This window comes from Mobula birostris, chromosome 12 (genome assembly GCF_030028105.1).
Source record: "Mobula birostris isolate sMobBir1 chromosome 12, sMobBir1.hap1, whole genome shotgun sequence".
Taxonomy (NCBI): Eukaryota; Metazoa; Chordata; class Chondrichthyes; order Myliobatiformes; family Myliobatidae; genus Mobula; species Mobula birostris.
Window position 1 is genome coordinate 23498610 of NC_092381.1, and position 23701 is coordinate 23522310.

Sequence of the window (23701 nt, forward strand, 5' to 3'; positions counted from 1 at the left end):
AGAGGTCGATAGATTCTTGATTGGTCAGGGTATGAAGGGATACGGGGAGAAGGCAGGAGATTATGAAATGGTGGAGCAGACTCGATGGACCACATAGCCTAATTCTGCTCTTGTATCTTATGGTCTTTCCTCAAAGACAGGAGGGGTATAAACCAGGAGAGAGGGTGAAGGTTGCTGCTACCTTTCAGCTCCAACAACTCAGGTTCAATCCAGTCTGTGTGGTGCTTGCACATTCTCCCTGTGATAAACATCGTGGATATCCCTGTTTGCTTCTGTCCCCATTCACAGCCCAGAGGGTGGGCTGGGGTCCTGGTGAGAAGGTTAGTGATCGAACCTGACAGGGAGTTAATGAAACGAGGGGTGAAGAGCTTACAAGGATAAATACAGTAGTGGGGAATGTGGTTGCACCATGTGCTAGCACACACTCAATGGGCCGAATGGCTTCCTTCTATGTTGTAAGGAAACACTGATATGGTATGCCCACTGGGACTGGAATCAGAGGAGATTGCCAGTAGACCAGGGTGGTGAGGGCAGTGGCTTTGTTCTCACTACATTGGATCAGAACTTGCTTCCTCTTCATATGACCTGCGTCCCTCTCCCCCCTCCCGTATCCCCCTCCCACCTCTTCCTGGGGAGCCCAGGGCCTACAGTGAGTGAAGAGAGGAGTGGGAGAATAGTCACAGATGAGGGAGGAGGCACCTCTGGGACGTTGGTACTTTTTTAAAGATTAGCTTTATTTGTCATGTGTGCATTGAAGCTTAGTGAAATGCGCCGTTTTTCTGTCAAATCAAACCGGTGAGCATTGTGCTGGGGGCAGCCCACGAGTGTCACCATGCTTTTGGTACCAATATAACATGGCGGCAACTCACTCACCCTAACCTATGTCTTCCTTTTGGAATGTGGGAGGAAACCAGAGCACCTGGAGGAAACCCACATGGTCACAGGGAGACTGTACAAACTCCTTACAGACAGCGACGGGAATTGAATCCTCGATCTTACAGCTGATGGTGTAAAGAGATGCACTATCCATTACACTGCCTTGTCGCCTACTGGGCCAGGAGGGGGACGTACTGCATGGCAGTGGAGGAGGGGGGACAGCCGCGGACTGTTGGGGTGAACTACAGGTAGACAGAGAATGGTGGAGCCACACTGCTGGTTGCTAGTGTGAAATGGGGGGAATTTTCCTGGTGGCCATGCATTTTAATTCTATCCATGGCCTCCTCTTCTGCTTTGATGAGGCCACTGTTAGGTTGGAGGAGCAACATGTCATATTTCGTCTGGGTAGCCTACAACCTTACGACATGGACGTTGATTTATTTAATTTCTGGTGGTTTCTCCCCCTCCCTCTTCTTTCTTTTTTCATTCCCCATTCTGGCTTCCCTCTTATCTCTTCTCCTGCATTTCACCTCCCTCAGGCACCACTCCACCTTCCCTTTCTCCCATGGTCCACCTCTCCTCTCCTATCAGATTCCTTCATCTTCAGCCCTTTACCTTTCCCACCTATCACCTCCCAGCTTCTTGCTTCACCCCCCTTCCCCACCCTCACACCTTCCTCTTCACCTGGCTTCACCTCTCACCTTCCAGCTTGTACTCCTTCCCTTCCTCCCAACTTGTTACTCTGGCCTCTTGCCCCTTCCTTTGCAGTCCTGATGAAGGGCTTCAGTCCCAAACGTCAACTCCATATCACTCCGTCGATGCTGCCTGACTTGCTGAGTTCCTCCAACATTTTGTGTGTGCTGCTCAGGGAAAGAGGAAGGTGGAGTTGGCGGGGTCGGGGGGCAGGAAGAGCAGAAAGTGGAGGCTGGGAGAGGGAAGAGAAGAATATGCAAGTGGAAAAGTGGAGAGGAGAGGGATCAGGGAAAAACGTGGTGGGGAGAGGTGGATTAGGGAAAAATGTGGTGGAGAGAGGTGGGTGAGGAGTTTGCCAAGTGGGGGAGAGGACAAGAATAAGGGAAAAACGTGGTGGGGAGAGGTGGTTGACGAGTTTGCCAAGTGGGAGGGAGGAGGACAAGTTTGTCTTTGTGGTGTTTATCCAGATATCTGGACTGACTGGAGCGTCCCTTTACCTGAGGAAACAATATCAGTTACCATTCCTTGAGGAATCAAATACACAGGCCTTGATAAAAGAGATTGAAGAGATTTAAATTCATTCTGAGAAACCCAAACAATATGCTGTTTTGACTTTCAAAAATATTACCAGTTTGAGCCTGGGACATGCCTGAAGACGAACTACTCAAGTACTTATGGAACACACCCAGCCTGTGGCCTTGTGATTGAGTTATTTACTACACAGTCTATTGTCAGTGAGCCGATTTCTCCCCTCTCACAGAGTTTCTCAGGGTTTAATTAATCAAAAGTGGCTGTTTCACAAGAATTAATTAAGCCACATTTAAGAGTAACACCCAGCATATGAATAATAAAGCTCATGGATCAATGGCAATATTCTGAGCTTCAGAGGAATATTAATTATAGACACGTACTGAAAGCCACTGGGGGAACTTGGACAATAGGAGGGATCAGTTTGGCGGAGAATGGGGAGGAATGGGAGCAGCGCCTGAGTGGGAAAGGTCACATCTCTTTGGCAACACCTGACTGACAAACAGGGATTAGGGAATGGAGCCCTCTTGCTGACAGAGTGGATGGAACATACCCTTGTCACAACCTCGCCCAGTTCCTCAGGGTGACAAGACCTCCGAGTAGAAGAACTTAAAAATAGAGGGAGTAGGTCATTTGGCTTCATGTAGATCCTCTGCCATTCAATAAGATCATGGCTGTTCAGGCCCAACTCCAATGTCCCTGAATAAGGAAAGCTTTTGGCACGTTGACTTTCATAAATCAAAGCCTTGGACACAGGAGATGGGATGTTATGTTGAAGCTGTATTAGATGTTGGTGAATCTCATTTGGAATTTTGTGTACACTTCTGGTCACCTACCTACAGGAAAGATACTTTCAGGATTGAAAGAGTGCAGAGAAAATTTTCAAGGATGTTGCTGGGACTTCCTTGCAGGGAGGTTACACGGGAAGATCGAATCGGTTATGATTTTATTCCCTGGAGTGCGAGTGGAGAATGAGGGGAGATTTGATGGAGGTGTACAAAATTATGAGGGGGTTATAGATAGGGTAAATGCAAGCAGGCTTTTTCCTCTGAGATTGGGTGAGAATAGAACAAGTTAAGGGTGGAAGGTTAAGGGTGAAAGGTGAAAATTCTTCACTCAGAGGGTGGTGCGACTGTGGAATGAGCTGGGAGTGGAAGAGGTGGCAACATTAAAGAGAGGTTTGGAAAAGTCCAAGAATGGGGGGGTTGTGGAGGACTGTGGTCTAGTTGCAGTTCAATGGGACGAGGCAGAATAACAGTACAGCATAGACCAGAGGGGCCAAAGGGCCTGTTTCTGTGCTGTGGCGCTCTACGACTCTAAAAGGGAAGTTCAGAAGCATTTGCTGGGAGCACTCAGAAGCCCAGATTAAACAGGCAAAGGGGCACAGTGCACGCCGCAGACCCTGTCAGGTACCTCCTGCCCCTCCAGAGGATCCCACATCAGTCACACCAGAACCCAGAGAACAGGAGGCAAGTCACTCTGGATTCTGAGGGACAGATGGGAAAGGAGTAATGATGTGGACTGCACTACCACCTATTGGCTAAAGACCACAATTGCATGTTTCTCCAATGTACTGTAGTATGTATTAAATGCATTAAACTACTCTGTGGTTCTAACCCGTCAACTAAAGAAAATATGGTTCCAGAAACTGGCAGTATCACTTGTAACACAGGATGCGAACAATTTGCAATGGACTTGTCCGAAAGGAATTGGAATTGGTTTATTATTGGAGTATACAGGCCTCTCCTTTAAATGTTTTATCAGTCTGTTGTCAGCCAGTACAATCTTCCCTACGGTGGTGGTGTGCTGGGGCAATGGCATCAAAATGGGTGATGCCAACAGGCTCAATAAACTGATTAGAAAGGCTTGCTCTGTTAAAGTAGTCAAACTGGACACAGTGGAAGCTGTGGTAGAACAAAGGTCGCTACAGAATATCCTGCCAACTCTGGACAACGCTTCTCACCCTCCGCATGCCACCTTGCTGAACAGAGGAGCAGTTTTAGAAATAGACTAAGTCATCTGCGCTAATTTACAGAGCGCTGTATGAGATCATTCTTACCCTCGGCCACTAGGTTCTATAATGAGTCAACCTATAGCCGGGGAATTGATGACCCCCTGCTGTTAGACTGTTTGAAGTAACTTATTTTTTATTCGTTCTTACTTCTCAAATAATATTTGTATATTAGTGCACTTGTAACGCTACTGTGAGACTGCAATTTCCTTTTGGGTTAACAAAGTATCTATCTCTATCTTATTGTCACATGCACCAAATTACAGATGTTTTTATACAGATCAAATGATTACACAGTGTACTGAGATAAAACAATTAAAGTGTTACAGTTATGGAGAAAGTGCAGTGCAGCTGACAATAATGAGTAAGTAGATCATAATGAGGTAGATTGTGAGGCCAAGAGCCCATCTTATTGTACTCGGGAACCAGTCAATGGTCTTGCGACAACGTGGAAGAAGCTGTTCTTGAGCCTGATGGTATGTGCTTTCAGGCTTTTGTGTCTTTCTGCCCATTGGAAGAGAGGGGAAGGGAGAACATCCATGTGGGTGGGATCTTAAAACATGCTGCTTGCTTTACTGAGGCAGCGGGAAGTGTAGACAGAGTGCATGGAGGAGAGGCTGGTTTCTGAGATGTGCTGAGCTGTGTCCACAACCCGCTACAATTTCTTACGGTTATTGGCAGAACAGTTACCTTACCTCTGGATGGAATCTAAAAGGAATCCTAGAACTGCTTGGATTGTGGTAGCATGTTGGGGGAGTGCTTGTTCATGCAAAGTAGAATTGGGGGAGACAGTCTCCTGTCTTTTCCTAATTTACCCCAGAGTCGCACAGGCAGGGGAAAGTTAGAGACAGACGAAAATAGGATCTGGGGCGTGGAAGTGTGTCTGGAAATGTTGGGGGGGGGGGTCTAGTTTGTGCAGGAGAGAAGAGGGAAGAGAAAGAGGGAAGGGCAAAGAATGAAAGAGGAATGAACGGAGAGGAGAAAGGGCAGAAATAGAGGGAAGGTGGTTAAGGTTTGGAGAGGAAAAGAAAGGAAGATGGAGGGAAAGTTGGTGGGGGTGGAGAAGAGGAGGGAAAGAGATGAGGGACAAGGATATATCAGGTGATTGATGGAAAAGAAGATGGAATGAGAGGAGGGGATGAAAATATCATAGAGAAGTATAAAGAGTCTCAGAAAACAGAAAATGAGAAGCAGGTGCTATAGGAGCAAAGGAAAAATGTGAACTACACTATGTGATTGGAGGAGGGAAATAATATGTTTTGTAACTGCAAAACATAAAACTAATTGAAAAGAAACATGGATCTGGGAATGTGTGTATTAGTTTCGTTTTTACTTTAAGCAAGGCATGCATGTGTGACATGGTGGCTTGATAATGTATGCTGTTCACGTACTTTTACATATAACCCATAATGAATTATGTAAACAAACAATGCTTGATCACACAATGTACTTACAAATAATTGGGAAAATGTGTAGCTCTGGTGGCTGATGGCTGAATTGAGCTGTTCTCCGATCTTGGCAATTTACTTGCAAATGTTTCGTCAGCATATGAGGTCCTTTAACATCTGTCGGATGATGCTGAGGATGTTCTACGAGTCTTTGGTGGCCAGTGCTATCATGTTTGCTGTTGTGTGCTGGGGCAGCAGGCTGAGGGTAGCAGACACCAACAGGATCAACAAACTCATTCTTAAGGCCAGTGATGTTGTGGGGATGGAACTGGACTCTCTGATGGTGGTGTCTGAAAAGAGGATGCTGTCCAAGTTGCATGCCATCTTGGTCCAATGTCTCCCATCCACTACATAATGTACTGGTTGGGCACAGGAGTACATTCAGCCAGAGACTCATTCCACCGAGATGCAACACAGAGCATCATAGGAAGTCATTCCTGCCTGTGGCCATCAAACTTTACAACTCCTCCCTTGGAGGGTCAGACACCCTGAGCCAATGGGCTAGTCCTGGACTTATTTCATAATTTACTGGCATAATTTACATATTACTATTTAATTATTTATGGTTTTATTATTAATTCATTATTTATGGTGCCACTGTAACGAAAACCAATTTCCCCCAGGATCAATAAAGTATGACTATGACTATCATCAGTAATATTACTGAAAAATTAAACACACAACAGTCCCCCCTACTTAGCTGAAACTCCAAACTCAAAATGTAGCACAACTCAACTCAAATAAAGTGTCCCATTCAGGCCTAGAGATTTAATCAATGGGAAGTGATTACTGTGAGATTTAATCACTTTTCTAGTCACCCTTTGGATCATCTCTGCCGTAATAGGGAGACTTGATTTGCATTAGGAAGAATACATCAAAAAGGGAGTCCTGTTTTATACATTTTTCAGTTATGCCCTTTCTCAAGGGTAAACAAGGCAATCCATCAGCATTTCCATAATTAGTTGTCCTCTTGAATTCGATCTTGTAGTCATGTCCTCCGAGAAACAGAGGCCATCTCTGCATTTGTGCTGCTGCTGTTAGTGGAACAGCCTGCTGTGGATTGTAAGTGTTCACTAGTGGTTGATGATCAGTAATGGGGGTCAACTCTCTCCCAGACAAGTTCTGGCTGAAATGTTTTACACCCCAAACCAGACTCAAAGCCTCTGTCAATCTGTGTGTAATTTTTCTCGGTAGCGCTAAGGGAATGTGATGCAAATACAAAGGTGTGTTCACTTCCATCACTCATAAGGTGACACAACTGCACCTACACCATAAGGCAAGGTGTCACAGACAAGCTTCACTGGATGAGGTAGATCAGTGTCTGACATCAGCATTTCTTTTGTTTCTCTGAAGCCGCCTCACATTGTTTTGTTCATTGCCAGTTCTTCCCGATCTGTAATAATGAATTCAAGGATGGAGCACAGTAGCCAGGTTCGGCAAGAACCTGTTATATTAATTGACAAAACCTAAAAAAGACCACAACTGTGACACGTTCTTTGGCCTTGGGGCATCCGCCTCGCCTTGAATCTTCTCAGCATAGCTGTCTAATAATGCTTGTGTGTCAACAGTGTGACCACAGTAAGAGATGCTTGTTTTAAAGAATTCGCACTTGCTGCATTGTGCTCTGAGTCTATAACCTTCTAATCCTTTTAACTCCGTCTTGAGGTTTTGGAGATGTCCCTTGATATCTTCACTTGTAACGATGATGTTACAACAATATTTCCCTCCTCCAATCCCATCCTGTCATTCACACTTTCCCTTTGCTCCTATACCATCACATAACTCTATTATTATTATCCCCCAAGACTCATTGTTTATGAACCCATGAACTTGTCCATTTATGCTTTTTCACTAAACTCAACCGACTGTGTCCCTTCCTGACGAAGCACTTGAATATCTTGTGTTTTTTTAAAAAAATGAACATCTCACTGTGCTTCAAGAACTATATAGTCATCTCAGGTTCCTGGTCGTCACTGTTGTTTTGTCACTCCAAAACATAAAAGTAATTAAAAGGAAGCATGGGGCCGGGATTGTGTGTCTTAGTTTGAGTTTTACTGTTACTAACCCCTACTAACCTGTACGCCTTTGGAGTGTGGGAGGAAACTGGAGCACCCGGAGGAAACCCATGTGGCCCTGGGGAGAAGGTACAATCCCCTCATGGACAGTGGTGGGAATTGAACCCTCTTCGCTGATGCCACCTTGCCACCCTCTGTCCAGCCGCCCTCTCTGTGTGCCAATGACCCTGCCCTTGTGCTTTGACTACAGGTGTTCCTGACAGAATATGCCGGCCCACTCTTCATCTACCTGCTCTTCTACTCCCGCCTGCCTTTTATTTACGAGGAAGAGTACGACTTTACCACCAGCCCTCATACCGTGGTGCAGTAAGTACGCGGGGTGCCGGGTGCTTACGGTGCTCTTGTGTTGCCAGTCCATGGCAGAAATAGAGAGGGAGGCAGAGCTAGTGACCCTGGGGGTTTCTTAATGGAGGTGGGGTCAGGAAAGCCAGATTTCACGGAGCTTGCCTGAGCCCCAGAGACCGTTGTGCCTGACAAGCTCGGTTCCCCTTCAGGAATTGGGTTCATCCTTGGTAGGTCTGTGTTAGTGATGGTGTTAGGGAGGGGGCCCAGCATTGGGTGGGCTTCAGGAGACCGGATCAGCTGTGGAAGGTCTGTGTTAGTGATGGTGTTAGGGAGGGGTTCCAGCATTGGGTGGGCTTCAGGTTGCCCAGGGAAGGTAGGGCTCTGGTTCTGAACCCTGTGGGGAGGCCGAGGGAGAAGGCCATAATACCAAGGTGAGGAGGCAGCATTGCTGAGAAGTGGGGGCAGCAAATGGCTCTAAGGGTACTCGAATCTTCCACAGAGCTTTCCACACCCTCTGCCCCCCTCCCTACCCCACCATCTACTTTTTCAACCCTCTGAGCTCAGCAGCCAGATTTAGCCTGGAGGCCACACAGACTCACTGTAATACTCCAGCAGGCACCCTGCCTCTGAGAGCAGATCAGCTGCCTGACACTCTCCCTCCGGCATAGGTTTGGAAATTTTTAACCGTTTTTACCCTGGGATTCCCCAACCTTCTACTCAAAGAAACTGCCCCCGCCCAGCTTCTTCAACCCCAGTGCCCCCTCCTCCTTCCCCAGTGGTTCTGGTTGCCGACCTCCCATCAGAACTGGCAGCAGTCCCAAGCTTTACGAATTGGGAGACTCTTTGGCTCTCTCCCGGGCGCAGGACGTGAGCAGGCCCTTTGCTGCAGGATTTCCCCGCCTGGGCCTACATTCAATTTTTCCTTGTCTCTTCCAGCTTGGCTGGGTTTTGTCATTCCTTCCACTACGTCAAAAGACTGATCGAAACGCTGTTTGTGCATCGGTTTTCTCACGGGACAATGCCGCTCCGCAATACCATTAAGGTAAGTGCTTCCGAGCTCGCTGTTGGTCCATAATAGTTTTAAGGTGCTGGGAAGGAGGTACAGTGGGGATGTCAGTTTTTCACACAGACAGTGGTGGGTGTGTGGAATGCTCTGCTGGCGGCGGTGGTGGAAGCGGATACAATGGTCTTTTAAGAGACTCTTAGATAGGTACATGGAGCTTAGAAAAAGAGGGCTATGTGGCAGGGTAATTCTAGGCAGTTTCCAGAGTAGGTTACATGATCAGCACAACATTGTGGGCCGAAGGACCTGTAATGTGCTGTAGATTTCTCTGTTCTATGTTCTAAACTGCCCATCTCTCATGGCACGAAGCATACTCCAATAAAGGATGGATGTGTTACCTTTGCATGTGGTTGGCACAGATCACTGAATTAACACCATCCAAGTGACTGCTATTAATTTGGTTTGTTCCTGTTTAGTGGACAGCCAGCTGAAAGTACATCATCGAGTTTTTGTACAGAGAACCAGGGTTGGAAACTTCATGGGCTGTTCACGAAAGCTTCTGAACATGAGATTAGCACAACTTCCAGTTGAAACAGTGAGACACATTCAGAAATTTGAGAGAAACTGCCCGAAGTCCATTGTAATTGGACATTTATCTGCACACCATGGACATCGAGGAGAGAATTCTCCCTGTGGTGGTGAATCTGTGGAATTCATTGCCACAGATGGTTGTGGCGGCCAAGTCGTTGGGTATACTTGAAGCAGGTATTGATAGGTTCTTGATTAGTAAGGGTTAGTATTAGTAATAGTTATGGCAAGAAGGCAGGAGAATACGTTTGAGAGGGATAGTGAATCAACCATGCTGAAATGACAGAGAAGACTCAATGAGATCCTATCTCTGATGATCTTACGGTCTCGTGGTGAGCCCTCGTGACTCTACTCACTTTGAAGATATCACTTCCTTTGCAAGTGAACGAGCAGGAAGTGAGTCCAATCATCCACCAATACTCCAGTGGCCAAAGACACTCTTCTGCATGCCACATAAACCCTTCAGATGGAGTGTTAAAGAACGGCATATGGCATGCTTGCCGTCATTGGTTGGAGCATTGAGAATAGGAGCAAGGAAGTCACATTGCAAATTTAGAAAGCTTTGGTTAGGCTGTACCTAGAATACGCATGTAATTCTGGTTGGCCCATTACAGGAAGGTTATGGAGCCTTTGGAACGGGTGAGCAAAAGGTAAACAGTACTAATATCCTCTCTGGATTGGAAGATAGGAGGCATTAGGAGAAGTTGGACAACCTTGGGTTGATTTCTCTGGGGCACCAGAGGCTGATGGGTGACCTGATAGATATGATCATGGTACCATAGTGGATGGTGCAGTACTAGCAATCAGCGATCGGGGTCAGGTTCCTGACACTGTCTGTGAGCAGTTTGCACTTTCCCTGACCATATGGGCTTCCTCCAGACACTACCAGATACTCCAAAGGCGTGTGGGTTAGGGTTAGAGATAGTAATTTGTAGGCATGCTACGTTGGTGCTGGAAGCATGGCGACACTTGCAGGCTGCCCCCAGCACATCCCTGTGTTAACCGCTGATGCAAGCAACACATTTCACTGTGTTTCGATGTTTCAATGTACATGTGACAAATAGCTTCAAAGATTCAAAGTACATTTAGAGCATAAGACCATAAGATTTAGGAGCAGAAGTAGGCCATTTTATTATCAAAGTGCGTACGCAGGATACAACCCTGAGATTCCTCTTCCACAGACGGCCATCAAACAGAGAAAGAAAACCATGGAAACCTTTCAAAGAAAAACTTCAAACCCCCAACATTCAAACAAAAAACTCAAATCATGCAAACAACAAAAGTAGAGGGAAAAACACAGAATATAAAACACCAAATCATCAAAAGAGTCCAGGCATATTCATTTAAGCTCAGTTCAATTCAATCTCATGCCTAACTACAGGCTGCAGAGCCATTCTGCCCCCATCAAAATCTCACAAGTAGCAACAAAACAAGAGTCACCAGAAAGCAGAAACATGAACTAGAGAGTCCAGTCCACAAACTGTGTTGATTTAACCTTGCCCAAGACCCAGGACTCTGGCAGGATTCTCCAGCAGCATTGAGCGAGAGGGAGAGGGAGACCGGTCACACGCTGAACACCCAATTCATCCTTGATGAACTCAATCATCCTCCAGGCTTTAGTCGGTGAGAAATGAGTCGATCACCAGCTCTCACCTTGTCTCTAGGCTTCTTGGCCGCCAGGCGACACACTCCGATGGAATCGTCACCAGATCCCCTCGGAGTCAGCAAAGCGTGAGATCACTCAATCGGCCAGCAAAATGTAGATCACAGGCTCCAGCAGTAGCAGATCCACATTTGAAAGGAGAAGAAGTGAAAGAAGTAGTTTTGTAAACCATCTGAAGGATGTCACCCTTGGTCACATTGCTCACTGGTGCCATCCTTAAGCTAATCTTTATAATTCTTAGATCTTTAGGTTCATAAAATTATGAGAGCATTGATCGGGCAGGCAGTCGGAATCTTTTCCCCGGGGAGAAATGTCAAGTACTGGAGAATGGACATTTATCACCCAGGACTTGCCCTCTTCTCATTGCTACCATCAGGGAGGAGGTACAGGAGCCTGAAGACACACACTGAATGTTTCAGGAATAGCTTCTTCCCCTCCACCATCAGATTTCGGAATGGGGACAATGAACCCATATTTAATTTATCTTTTTCCCTCTCTTTTTGCACTATTTATTTAATGCTTACTGTAATTTTAGTTTTTATTATTATGTACTGGTTCCTTAAGGTTGTTTTAGCTGGGGGAGGTAGTGGTGATAAACTCCTACTATCTAGTAGATGCCCCCAATGGCGTGCATCTCAAATAGCCTCTGATAACCATGTCCTGCTCCTGGCCTTCATGGGTGGCTTAGCTACTAAGCCCGGCGGAACTGCTTCAACAGACAGGAGAAGGGGGAGAGGCAGGTTACTGGTGCTGTAAAACCAGTCAATTTGGGCAAGATAGGGCTCGTAAGCCTCGGTTGGCAGCTCGTCCAAGAGGAGGAAATCTCTGATCTGAAACCTTTGCTGCCTTGTGGCTGTACCCACTCACGGGCTACCGGGAGTGGTGGCGGAAGGAGATACAATGGCAGCATTTAAGGGGCTTTTAGATGGACGCTCGAATGTTCAGGGAATGGAAGAATGTGGATCATGGACAGACAGAAGGGATTTAGTTTAACTTGGTGTTGTCTCTGGTGCAGACATTGTGGGTTAGAGAACCTGTTGCTGTGTAGTCCGGTTCTATGTTCCATATCGGATGATCAGAGTGCCTGATCAGACAAGTTGTGAGAGACTACTATGTTTGGATGGGATTTTCACCATGATGGGCACAGCTATCATACAGCTGGCGTGTCATAGTGGGACCTGAGAGAGGAAACCTGGAACCCACTCACTTAGAGTTGTGGGTGAACTGGAGCTGGTAGGCTTTAGTTAGGCAAAAGTGTGAAGGAATATGGAAAGAAGACAGGAGATAGAGTTAAAACGTAGATCAGCCAGCTTCTAATTCTCAGCTTGTGGGATGAATGACTATGTTCTATTCCGTATCATGTGAGGACAACCTTGAGAGACAGTACTGGGTGGTTATTTCTTGCAGACAAATGAGTTTAGCAGCTCTTACGTACATGGTGGTGAACCGAACCCATGAAATCTAGAGGTAAATAAGCTTAAATAGGTCATTCTTGACACATTGAAACAAAATCCACTTGGGTGGCGCCATTGTGTAGTGGTTGGCATAATGCTATCACAGCACCAGCTGTGAAATCGGGCTTTAATTTCCTGCTGCAGTCTGTAAGGAGTTTGTATGTTCTCCCGTGGCTGTGTGTGTTTTCTCCAGGTGCTCTGGATTCCTCCCACCTTCCAGTCATACAGTGTTGGGTGTTTTGTATGAGTTGCCAGGGGAGGTGGTAGAGGCAAGTAAAACTACAATGCTTAGGGAAGGATTTGAGGGAGATGAGATAAATGCAGGCACATGGCAAATGAGGCAGCATGGTAGAGTAGCGATCAGCGTAATTGTTTTCCAGCGCCAGTGATCACCAATTACTGTTCGATTTCCACCACCATTTGCGCAGAGTTTGCATGTTCTCCCCGTGACTGTGTTGGGTTCCTCCGGGTGCCCTGGTTTCCTTCCACATTCTAAAGACACATGGTTAGGGTTAGTGAGCTGTGGGAATGCTATGTTGCCGCAGGAAAACTGATGCCACTTGTGGGCTGCCCTACACAATACTCGCTGATTTGATTTGATGCAAAATGATGCCTTTCACTGTTTGTTTCTATGCCCATGTGACAAATAAAACTAACCTGTACTTGAGACAAAGGAGACTGCAGATGCTGGCAGCTGAAGCAGTACACATCTGCTGGACGGGTTGGGCAGCATCTTTAAAAATTGACCATATTGTAAGTTCCTTTCCTTCCACAGAACTGGCTTGACCCGTTGAACTCCTCCAGCAGTTGGTTCATGGTAAAAGATCCCCTTGAAGTTGGAACACTCACAGTGCTGGTTCAGCAAAGGAGAAATAGCTTTGTTGTGCGTGCGTGGGGCAGATGAACGATTACCAAACCAGGTTGCTAAGTCCAGCTTCGTTGTAAGGGAGTCAAGTAGCACTTATCTTTTGGTTTACTGATACACATCAGTTAGAAACTTAAAATAAAATAAACTAGTGGCTGACAAGGGAAGTCAAAGTCAGGCTAAATGAGAGACATTGATCGTGTGGATAGCCAGAGGCTTTTTCCCAGGGCTCAAATGGCTAACACGATGGGGCGTAGTTTTAAGGTGCTTGGACCTTACAGTACAGAGGGGATGTCAAGGGTAAGTTTTTCACACAGTGAGTGGTGGGTGCATGGAATGCACTGCCGGCAATGGTGGTGGAGGCGGATACATTAGGGTCTTTTAAGAGACTCTTAAATAGGAACATGGAGCTTAGAAAAATAGAGGGCTATGCGGTACGGAAATTCTAGGCAGTTTCCAGAGTAGGTTGCATGGTCAGCACAACAATGTGGGCCGAAGGGCCTGTAATGTGTTGTAGGTTTCTATGTTCTATAAAAGCAAAAGAGAAAGCATATAAAATAGCAAAAATTAGTGGGAAGCTAGTGGACTGGGAAGATTTACGAAAATCAACAGAAGTTACCTAAAAAGGTAATGAGAGAAAAGATGACATATAAAGGTAAGCTAACCAATAATGTAACAGAGAATATCAAAAGTTTTTTCAGATACGTGCGGAGTAAAAGTTAGGCAAGAGTGCTCTAAGATGATGCTGGAGAGGTGGTAATTGGGGCGGGGGGGCATAACAATGGCGGACAAACTGAATAAGTATTTTGCGTCAGTCTTTACTGTGGAAGACACTGGCAGAATGCCAGAAATTCGTAAGTGTCTGGGGGCAGAAGTGAGTGTAGTTGCTGTTACTAAAAAGGTGCTTGGGAAATTGAAAGGTCTGAAGGTAAATAAGTCTTCTGGACCAGATGGACTACAACCCAGGGTTCTGAAAGAGGTAGCTGAAGAGATTGAGGAGGCATTAGTAATGATCCTTCAAAAATCCAGAGGACTGGAAAATTGTAAATGTCACTTCACTCTTTAAGATGGGAGGAAGGCAAAAGAAAGGAAGTTATAGGCCAGTTAGCCGAACCTCAGTGGTTGGGAAAGTGTAGGAGTCTATTATTAAGGGTGAGGTTTCAGGGTACTTGGAGACTAATGATAAAATAAATCAGTCAGCATGGTTTCTGTAAAGGGAAATCTTGCCTGACAAATCTGTTAGAGTTCCTCGAGGAAGTAACCAGCAGGGTGGACAAAGGAGAGGCAGTGGATGTCATTTACTTGGATTTTCAGAAGACATTTGATAAGGCACCACACATGAGGCTGCTTAACAAGATAAAATCCTATGGTGTTACAGGAAAGATACTGGTATGGATAGAGGAATGGCTGACAGGCAGGAGGCAGCGAGTGGGAATAAGAGGGACCTTGGTTGGCTGCCAGTGACTAGTGGTGTTCCTCTGGGGTCAGTATTGGGACCGCTACTTATCACATTGTCTATGGCTTGGATAATGGAATTGATGGTAATGCATTTTGGTAAAAGGAACAATAGTGCAGAGTATTATCTAAATGGGGAGAAAATTCAAGCATCCAAGGTGCAGAGGGACTTAGGAGTCCTTGTGCAAGACTCCTAGAAGGTTAATTTACAATTTGAGTCTGTGGTAAAGAAGGCAAATGCAATGTTGGCATTTTTTTTCAAGGGGAATAGGATATAAAAGCAAGGAGATAATGCTGAGGCTTTATAAGACACCAGTCAGGTCACACTTGGAGATTCGTTAACAGTTTGGGCCCCATATCTCAGAAATGATGTGTTGTCATTGGAGAGAGTCTGGAGGAGATTCATGAGGGATGATTCCAGAAATGAAGGGGTTAACATATGAGGAGCGTTTGGCAGCTTTGGGCCTGTAGTCACTGCAAATTAGAAGAGTGCAGGGGGATATCATTGAAACCTATCGAATGTTGAAAGGACTAGATAGGGTGGATGTGGAGAGGATATGGTGGGTGTATCTACAATTAGAAGGTACAGCCCCAAAATTGAGGGGCGACCTTTTAAAACAGAGATAAGGAGGAATTTTTTAGCCAGAGAGGAGCAAATCCATGGAACGCTCTGTCACGGACTGTGGTGGAGGCCAAGTCCGTGGGTGTATTTCAGGCGAAAGTTTCCTAATTGGTCAGGACTTCAAAGGATAGGGTGGGAAGGCAGGTGTATGGGGGTTGAGTGGGATCCGGTATCAGTCATGATGGAATGGTGGAGCAGACTCGATGGGCTGAAGTTCTGCTCCCATGTCTTATGGTCTAATAAAGGGGGCCTATTATGGCTGGCTGCCAATGTCTAGTGGTGCTCTGCTTGGGTTGGCATTGGTGTTTCTTTTCACATTATATGTCAATGATTTGGATGAAGGAATTGGTGGTCAAGTCTTTGGACAATACAAAGGTAAGTAGAAGGCCAGGTAGTGTTGAGGAAGCAGAGAGTCTGTGGAAGGACTTAATGAGAATAAGAGATGGGCAAAGAAGTGGCAGATGGAATATAAATGAGAACTGTTTGATGGTAAGCTTTGTTAGAAGAAATAAAAGTATAGACTATTTTCTAAACAGGGAGCAAATTCAGAACTCAGAGGTGCAAAAGGACTTGGGAGTCCTCCTGCAGGATGCCCTAAAAGTTAACTTGTGGGTTGAGGTGGTGGTAAGGAAGGCAAATGCAAGGTTAAGATTCATTTCCAGAGGACTAGAGTATATAAGGATGTAATGCTGAGTCTTTATAAGGACTGGTCAGACTGCACTTGGAGTATTGTGAGAAGTTTTTTGCCCAATATCTGGGAAAGGATGTGCTGGCATTGGAGAAGGTTCACGAGAATGATCCCAGTAGTGAAAGGGTTAACATATGAGGAGATTTGATGGCTCTGGGCCTGTACTTGCTCAAGGTTTAGCAGAATGAGAGAGGATCTCATTGAAACTTATCGAATACTAAAAAGCCTAGATAGATTGGAAGCAGAGAGGATATTTCCAATAGTGAGAGAGTCTAGACCCAGGGAGCACAGCCTCAGTATGGAAGGATGTCCCTTTAGAACAGGATGAGGCAGAATTTATTTGGAAAGAGAGTGGAGGGTAAGTCTTTGGGTATGTTTAAAGTGGAGGTTGGGTAAGGACATCAAAGGTTATGGAGATAAAGCAGAAGAATGCGGTTGAGAGGGGAAAAGATTAGTCCTGACCGAATGACCTAATTCTGTTTAATTTTTTGGTTTATTGATACACATCAGTTAGACACATTTAATTGAAATAAAATAAACTTCCCAACTAGTAAACTGGGTCACTTAAAGTCACCCATAAAGTTTGCTCTTGAGTGGGAGTGTTGGATTATTCACCATCTGTCCAGCAGAGATTTCCAGGACACACTTAAATCCACTTGTCTGGAAAAACTGAATCAAAAGACTTTATGTTTCCAGAAACATCAACTGATTAGAAAGTTGAGTCATTGGGTTGAAGAGGTCTGGCCTGCTGTCTGAGTGTCGACCTTTGTCTCCACAGAATTGTTTCTATTATTGGGGGTTCACGGCATGGCTGGCTTATTTCATCAATCATCCTCTCTACACACCTCCCTGTAAGTAACAGGATATGGGGAACTCTACATCCCAGCTGCTGACAAAGATCCATTTTAAGCCATGTTTGGTCCTAATTTGCTTTATGTTTTTTACAGTATATGGTGACCAACAAGTCAACGTGGCCCTGATTACCTTTCTGGTAGGTTATGCCATCCGGTAACATCTAATGCTTGCTTTGACTCCATTTCCATTCAAACTGGAGCGATAAAATTATCAGCCTGTAGATTAAAGAGATCCCACCCCATCTGCCGGAGATTAGGATTTATTTTATGCTGTCACAAATGTAATCAATTGTTTTGGCACTCTTTTGTAAGGTGGTGATGGCAAAGAAGATTAACCTTAATCTTGAGCCACTTGTGTATCTTCCCTCACTCCCTTGAAATCAAGGTGACATTCCTCACTTCCGCTCCGAGGTCATTGTGGAATCCACATGACTGCTCTCCATTTTAAAGCCGTCATAGAACGTAGACCTGGGTTCAATTTCTGCCGCGTCTATAAGGAGCTTGTATGTTCTCCCTGTGACCATGGAGGGTTTCTTCTGGGTAAAGAAAGATAGAACATTGTCTTGCAGAGGATGGGCTGTTTATTACCATGTCACTATGCTTGTTTCATCACTGTAGGTGTGTGAAGTTGGGAATTTCTCAATCCACATAGCCTTGAGGAACCTGCGTTCAGAGGGTAAGTACTACCACCAGCCCTGTGGCTTTTTGGTTTGTCATTCACTGCTCTCAATGTGCTTCTGCATAGACCACCCAGCTGAAAAAAAATTCAGCCTTGAAATTGGATTTTACCTAATTTATCCAGCACCAAATTAGAAGTCACTGAAGAATGAAACTGGGACAATGCTGTTATAAGGAATCACTACGGTGATTTTCTTACTTTTAGAATGTCTAGAACTTGGTTTTATGTGTGTGAGAGTGTGCATGCATGTGTGTGAGAACGTGTGGGTGCATGTGTGTATATGTGTGATATGTGTCTGTGTCCTGTGGGACACACACACACACACACACACACACACACACTTACAAAAATTGTCAAGTGACTTGCTCTTTCTTTCTTTCTTTCTTTCTTCCTACTGCAACTGAAACATCCTCATTACAATTTCTACCTTTCAATCCAATTTCTATCAAAGAGCGTCCTGTGCAAGAAATACAATGGGAAATGGACTCCAGTGTGAGATCGATGATGGGCTGGATGGCTTTAAATGGGCAAACACTACAAAAATAATGAAAAATGTTTCTTCTGGGAGTATTAGGCATAAAATAAAATAATGCTGATCTTCCTATTTTAATCCAAGTTCCAGCTCACTTTTTGAGCCTGGTTTGAATCTTGCCATCTCTCATTCTACATGTATCTACCATTGATGTTCTTACAGTATATTCCCATTGGAAATTATATAGTACAGAAATAGGCCCCTTGGCCCACATAGCCCATGCTGAACTGTTATTCTGCATAGTCCCGTCGACCTGCACCCAGACCTCCATACCTCTCCCATCAATGACCTTATCAAAACTTCTCTTAAACATTGAAATTAAACCCTCATCCACCACTTCCTCTGGCAGCTTGTTCTACACTCTCACCACTCTCTGAGTGAAGAAGTTCCCCCGATGCTCTCCTTAAACATTTTACCTTTCACCCTTAACCTATGACCTCTAGTTGAACTCTCACCCAATCTCAGTGGAGAAAGCCTGCTTGCATTTACCCTAGCTGTACCTCTCCTAATTTTGTATACTTTTATCAAATCTCCCCTCATTCTTCTACGCTCCAGGGAATAAAGACATAACCAATTCAACCTTTCCTGATGACTCAGGTCCTCAAGTCCCAGCAATATCCTCGTAAATTTTCTCTGTACTCATTCCAACTAAAACAATCCAATTGTTTCATATATTATCCATTCTATTGGAATGGAGGAGATAGAACCAACTGTTCAGCAATTCAGTGAAATTAACTCCCTTGTACATATTACCCATCATAGCCCCAGAATGATCTGCTTCACAACTTACTTATTACATTAATCAACAATGTGCTTGCAGTAAGATCTTGCAGACAGAGATAGAAAAAGGAGATTGTGCTGGTGGTTAATGTGGTGTTGGCCAGTCACATTCAGCAGAACTGCCTTGGTGTGTTGGAGTCTTTCTGTCCACCCAAGAAGGCAGATGGGGATGTGGTTTATTCTGTCATTCCCACTGGCCAGTACAGAAGTTTACATGCTAGACCAAGAACTGCTAACTCAGATGCCATGCCTTCCTCCAGAACATGGTCGGCAGAGGGATGGTCGTCTTCTTTGGCAATTCCTTAGGACTGAGGGTGATGGGTTTCCATTCCAGTTTTGTGGGTACTGAGGTGACTGATGTTGGGCATGCAGACTCTGCCACAGGTGTGGCAGACAAAGTGGGTGGGTACTTTGGGTGGCGATGGGCTGGTAAATGGGCATCAGATTCCTCATGCTCCCTCTCCACTTTAAGCAATCATAGAGACAGAGCCCTAGTGTTGTACAGCATGGAAAGCTGCGGGCATGCCACGTTGGTGCCGGAAGCATGGTGACACTTGTGGGCTGCCCCCAGCACATCCTTGGACTGTGTTGGGCATTGACACAAACAACACATCTCACTGTATTTCGATGTACATGTAGCAAACAAAGCTCATCTAAACTTTGAATTGTAACTGTCCTGGGTTAGGAATTCCTCTGAATTGTAGGGATGTTACACCTTTTTAAAGTGAGCTTGAGAACATCCATGAACCTTCTCTGTCCTGGGAATCTCCCCTTGCAGTATCAATCAGGATTGAGTGCTTGTTTCAGGAGTCTGGGCTGAAGTTGCAAATGATAGGACCTGCTCAACAGAACTGACTGAGTGTTGGGAATGTTGGCCCTAACATATGACGCTGGTACTGGATTTGTTTATTCTCCCAGTGGATTTGGAGGACTTGCAGAGGTAACATTGGCCATAGTTTAAAAAGTGCTTTGAGATGCCTGTTGTAGGTTGACAATATCTCCGAAGGATCCAGGAACACAGGGGTAATTTTCAAGCCCTCTGTTTCTCAGATGGACAAAGACTGAGCTTGCGCCCTGCAGGTAATGGTGAACTTCTTCATTGATGTCTACTTTGATTTGGCTCCTGAGATATTGGAAGTGGTCCATGTTCTCAGGGTCCATTTGTGGACACTTGTGGCCAGGGAGCTGTGTAGAATGGCAGGTAAGCTGTGATAGAGGTCCTCTGTGCTGGAGAGGCTTGGTGGAGGACCCATCTGCTCACACTTCCAGTGAGTGAGTTGAAGATGATTTGGAGTTCCGCCTCTGAAAGTGCCATCTACATACTGCAACCTGCTGAGTGAATTAGGTTTGATCTCGATGCTGGAGGGCGAGATGAACAGATGGAGGGTCTCGGCCAAAATGTCCAGCATTTCCCTCCATAAATGCTGCCTGACCTGCTGAGTTCCTCCAGCATTCTCAGTGAGCTGCTCAAGTTGAGCGGTCTCCTATTAATCTTTAAATTAGCTCTCAACAGTAGTAACTTAAGGGAGATGAGGCAAAATTGCGGCAAGAAAGACTGGAAAAATGTCGGATCAAATGTTGTACCTTCCGGTACAAACAAACAAATGGCATGTAACAAGTTCCCACTGGAAAAGCCACTCAAAAAACTAACCGTTCCTTTTTATAGAAAATTATAAGAATAAGCAGTGGACAATGTGCTGGGGGAACTCAGCAGGACAGGCAGCATCTGTGGAAGGAAAGAAATTGTCAACAGTCGGGTGAAAACTGCGCAGCAGATTACAAGACTAAGCTCTCAAGAGTGGAACTCTTGCAAAAATGGAACTGATTTCTTTACTGTTGCATGTAAGGTGACAGTAACTCGTTCTTATCCATTAATTTAGAGACATAGAGCCATACAGTGCACAAACAGGCTCTTCAACCCATCATCTGGACTGACCATCAAACATCCTTTTACATCAGTGATTCCCAATGGGGGAGGTTACGTGTCCTAAGGAGGCATTAGGGGAAATAGAGGTCATCAGGGGGCGTTCAAGATTCTTGGGGGACGGCTGTGGTAAGTGGCACCCTAACTTGAGGCACAAGACCTGACCAACTGTGTCAACTCGCTGCTGTCATCAATGTCCAATAAGCATTTCCAGTTTGTGGTTAGTTTTCTGTTAATTTAGCCCTGTTAATGATGGGTAAATGCATAGCCTGTGATCTCTGAGTCTGAAGGTGGTGAAGCCTTGAATTCTAATCCTGCTAAGAAACAGAACTACAGAAAGCCTGCCAATACCATGTAACGTACCTGGAGTATGGTTTTATTCAGTTCTCCTCAGATCAGTGACGCTCCATGTGTCTTATTTGTAATACTGTACTGTCTAAAGAAGCCAAGACACCATCAAGATTGCAGGAACACTTCCGTAAAAGGTACCCTGAAAAGGCTACTTATAGTATTACTCAATTCCAGGAGATAAAAGAAACATTTGAAAAGCTTTGCACACTCGAGTCATTTGCCATGAAAGCTAAAATTACCTTGATAGTGGTTTCATTGCTTCTTATAACATTTCCAAAATGATAGCAATGTGTGGAAAATCACACCATTTGGTGAAAGATTAATAATGCCTGCTGTATCAGAAGTGCTCACCACTGTTCTCAAAATGGATACCAGTATTTTACAAACAATTCCTCTGAGATATAACTCTGTAGTTTGTCGTATTGATGGAATGAGTGAAGACATTGAGTATCAAATATGTACAGAGCTATGAAAAACAGAATTTGGGGTACAATTGGATGAGTCAACCATGTGAGGCAACAAAGCATTGTTAATGGCATATGTACAGTTTATCAAAAATGGAAAAGTTTATGAAGAGGTTCTCCTCTGTAAAAAGTTAAAAACAAGTATCACTATATGACGATCTCAAAATGTATCCTGAGGATAAAAGTATTCCGATTAGGAACATGATTTCTTGTGCAACAGATGGAGCATCATATACAATAGGTTGCCATGCTGGTTTAGTGGCATTTATGAAAAAAGAAATTCCAAGTCTGTTTGCAATCCATTGTGTAATTCATATCAACAGCTCGCGGCCAAAAACCTCTGCCAGCAACTTATTTTTTTCAAGCATAACTCTTGTAATATCTGCTATCAACAAAATTAAAGCTTCTCCATTAAATAGCAGAATATTTTGCCGGTTATGCCAAGATAACGATGAAGAGTTTGAGTGTCTTTTTCTCCATACTAAAGTGTGTTGGCTGTGAAAAGGCTGCTGCTTAAAATGTTTCTTTGAACTTTTTGACACTGTGGTTGAATTTTTGTTCAAAGTTGACAAGAGCTTGGGAAACAAGACTGAACTATATGGAGATGTGGCATACCTAGCCAACCTGTATGACAAAATGAACATTCTAAATATGAAACTGCAGGGTGAGAAATTCATTTTAATGCAGACAAATAGTGCAGTGTCCATTTTTATCAAAAAATTGGAAATATATGAGCAAAACATTGGGAGAAGAATGTTCTCAGTTTCCCTCCATGGAAAGTATGTTACTGTCTTTCACGGATGGTGATTTGCAAGAGTACTGCTTACACCTTCAGTCACTGAAGAAAGGTTTTCAAAATTGATTCAAGGATTTGAATGATCTGGAAATTCCGGACTGGTTAATTAACCCATTTCTTTGCAAATAGGTAGAACAAGAAGAGAGCTTGCAAGAAGAAATTATCAGAATTCAGAATGATGAAGAAGCAAAACAGCTTTTCAAAAGTGTCAGTTTTTGTTGTATGTGGCTACACTGTCACAAGTTTCCTGGTCTTTGGAGAAGAGCCAGATTGCCCTTCATTGCATTTCCATCCTCCCACTTTGTTGAAAGAGGCTTCAGTGCAGTGAACCACATATTCACAAAAACAGAAACTGCTTGGACATTGTTACTTGTGGGAACTTAAGGCTTTTGCTTTCACAACTTAAACCAGATATTTCAACTCTTGTTAAAACCCACCAAGCTCAAAGATCACATTGATATCGAAGCTGCCTTACAGTGCACAGGTACTGTGTAAGCTAGGTTTAAGGACAAATAAAAATTTAAAGCAGAATCATTTTTCTCATGTTGGCATATGGTAGAAATATTTTTACACTATGGGGGCGCCGGAAAGTATAATGTGCCTAAGAGGGGTATTGGCATGTATGAAGGTGCTTTAGGGGGTGTTGGCAAGTATGAAGGTGCTTTGGGGGGTGTTGAGCTGAAAAAAAAGGCTAGGAAACACTGGTTTACACTAGTCCCATGATCTTCTCTCGACAATTTACTGGGGTCATGATTCCTTCCCTCCCACTGACTGCTCTACTCTTTAGACTCTATGGGACTAATTTGCTGTGATTAATAGTTCAGGGAGTTCAAAGATGTTACTTACACCAACAGGAAAATGTTAGTGTGAAATTGGAAAGTTCGTGAGTCAGGAAGCCTGTCTGGGGCCTCGGTGATAGGGTAGTATGCAGTGTTTTGGAAGTACTCATGGGCCATGTACACTCATTTCCTCCCCAGGGTCCAAAGTGCGGAAGATTCCTCACCCGACCAAGAACCCTTTTACCTGGCTCTTCTTCTTTGTTTCTTGTCCCAATTACACCTATGAGG

At 44.6% G+C, this 23701-nt stretch overlaps 1 protein-coding gene across 2 annotated transcripts in view; it reads left to right on the top strand.

The window, feature by feature from the left end:
* LOC140206272 (very-long-chain enoyl-CoA reductase-like) overlaps positions 1-23701 on the top strand; it is a 112683-nt gene that overhangs the window by 87267 nt on the left and 1715 nt on the right. For both annotated transcript variants that reach the window (XM_072274602.1, XM_072274601.1), the window contains 6 exons: positions 7822-7937; positions 8853-8958; positions 17033-17105; positions 17202-17245; positions 17727-17784; positions 23612-23700. In XM_072274602.1, coding sequence (XP_072130703.1) covers positions 7822-7937; positions 8853-8958; positions 17033-17105; positions 17202-17245; positions 17727-17784; positions 23612-23700 — 486 coding nt within the window. The remainder of the gene's footprint in view (positions 1-7821; positions 7938-8852; positions 8959-17032; positions 17106-17201; positions 17246-17726; positions 17785-23611; position 23701) is intronic.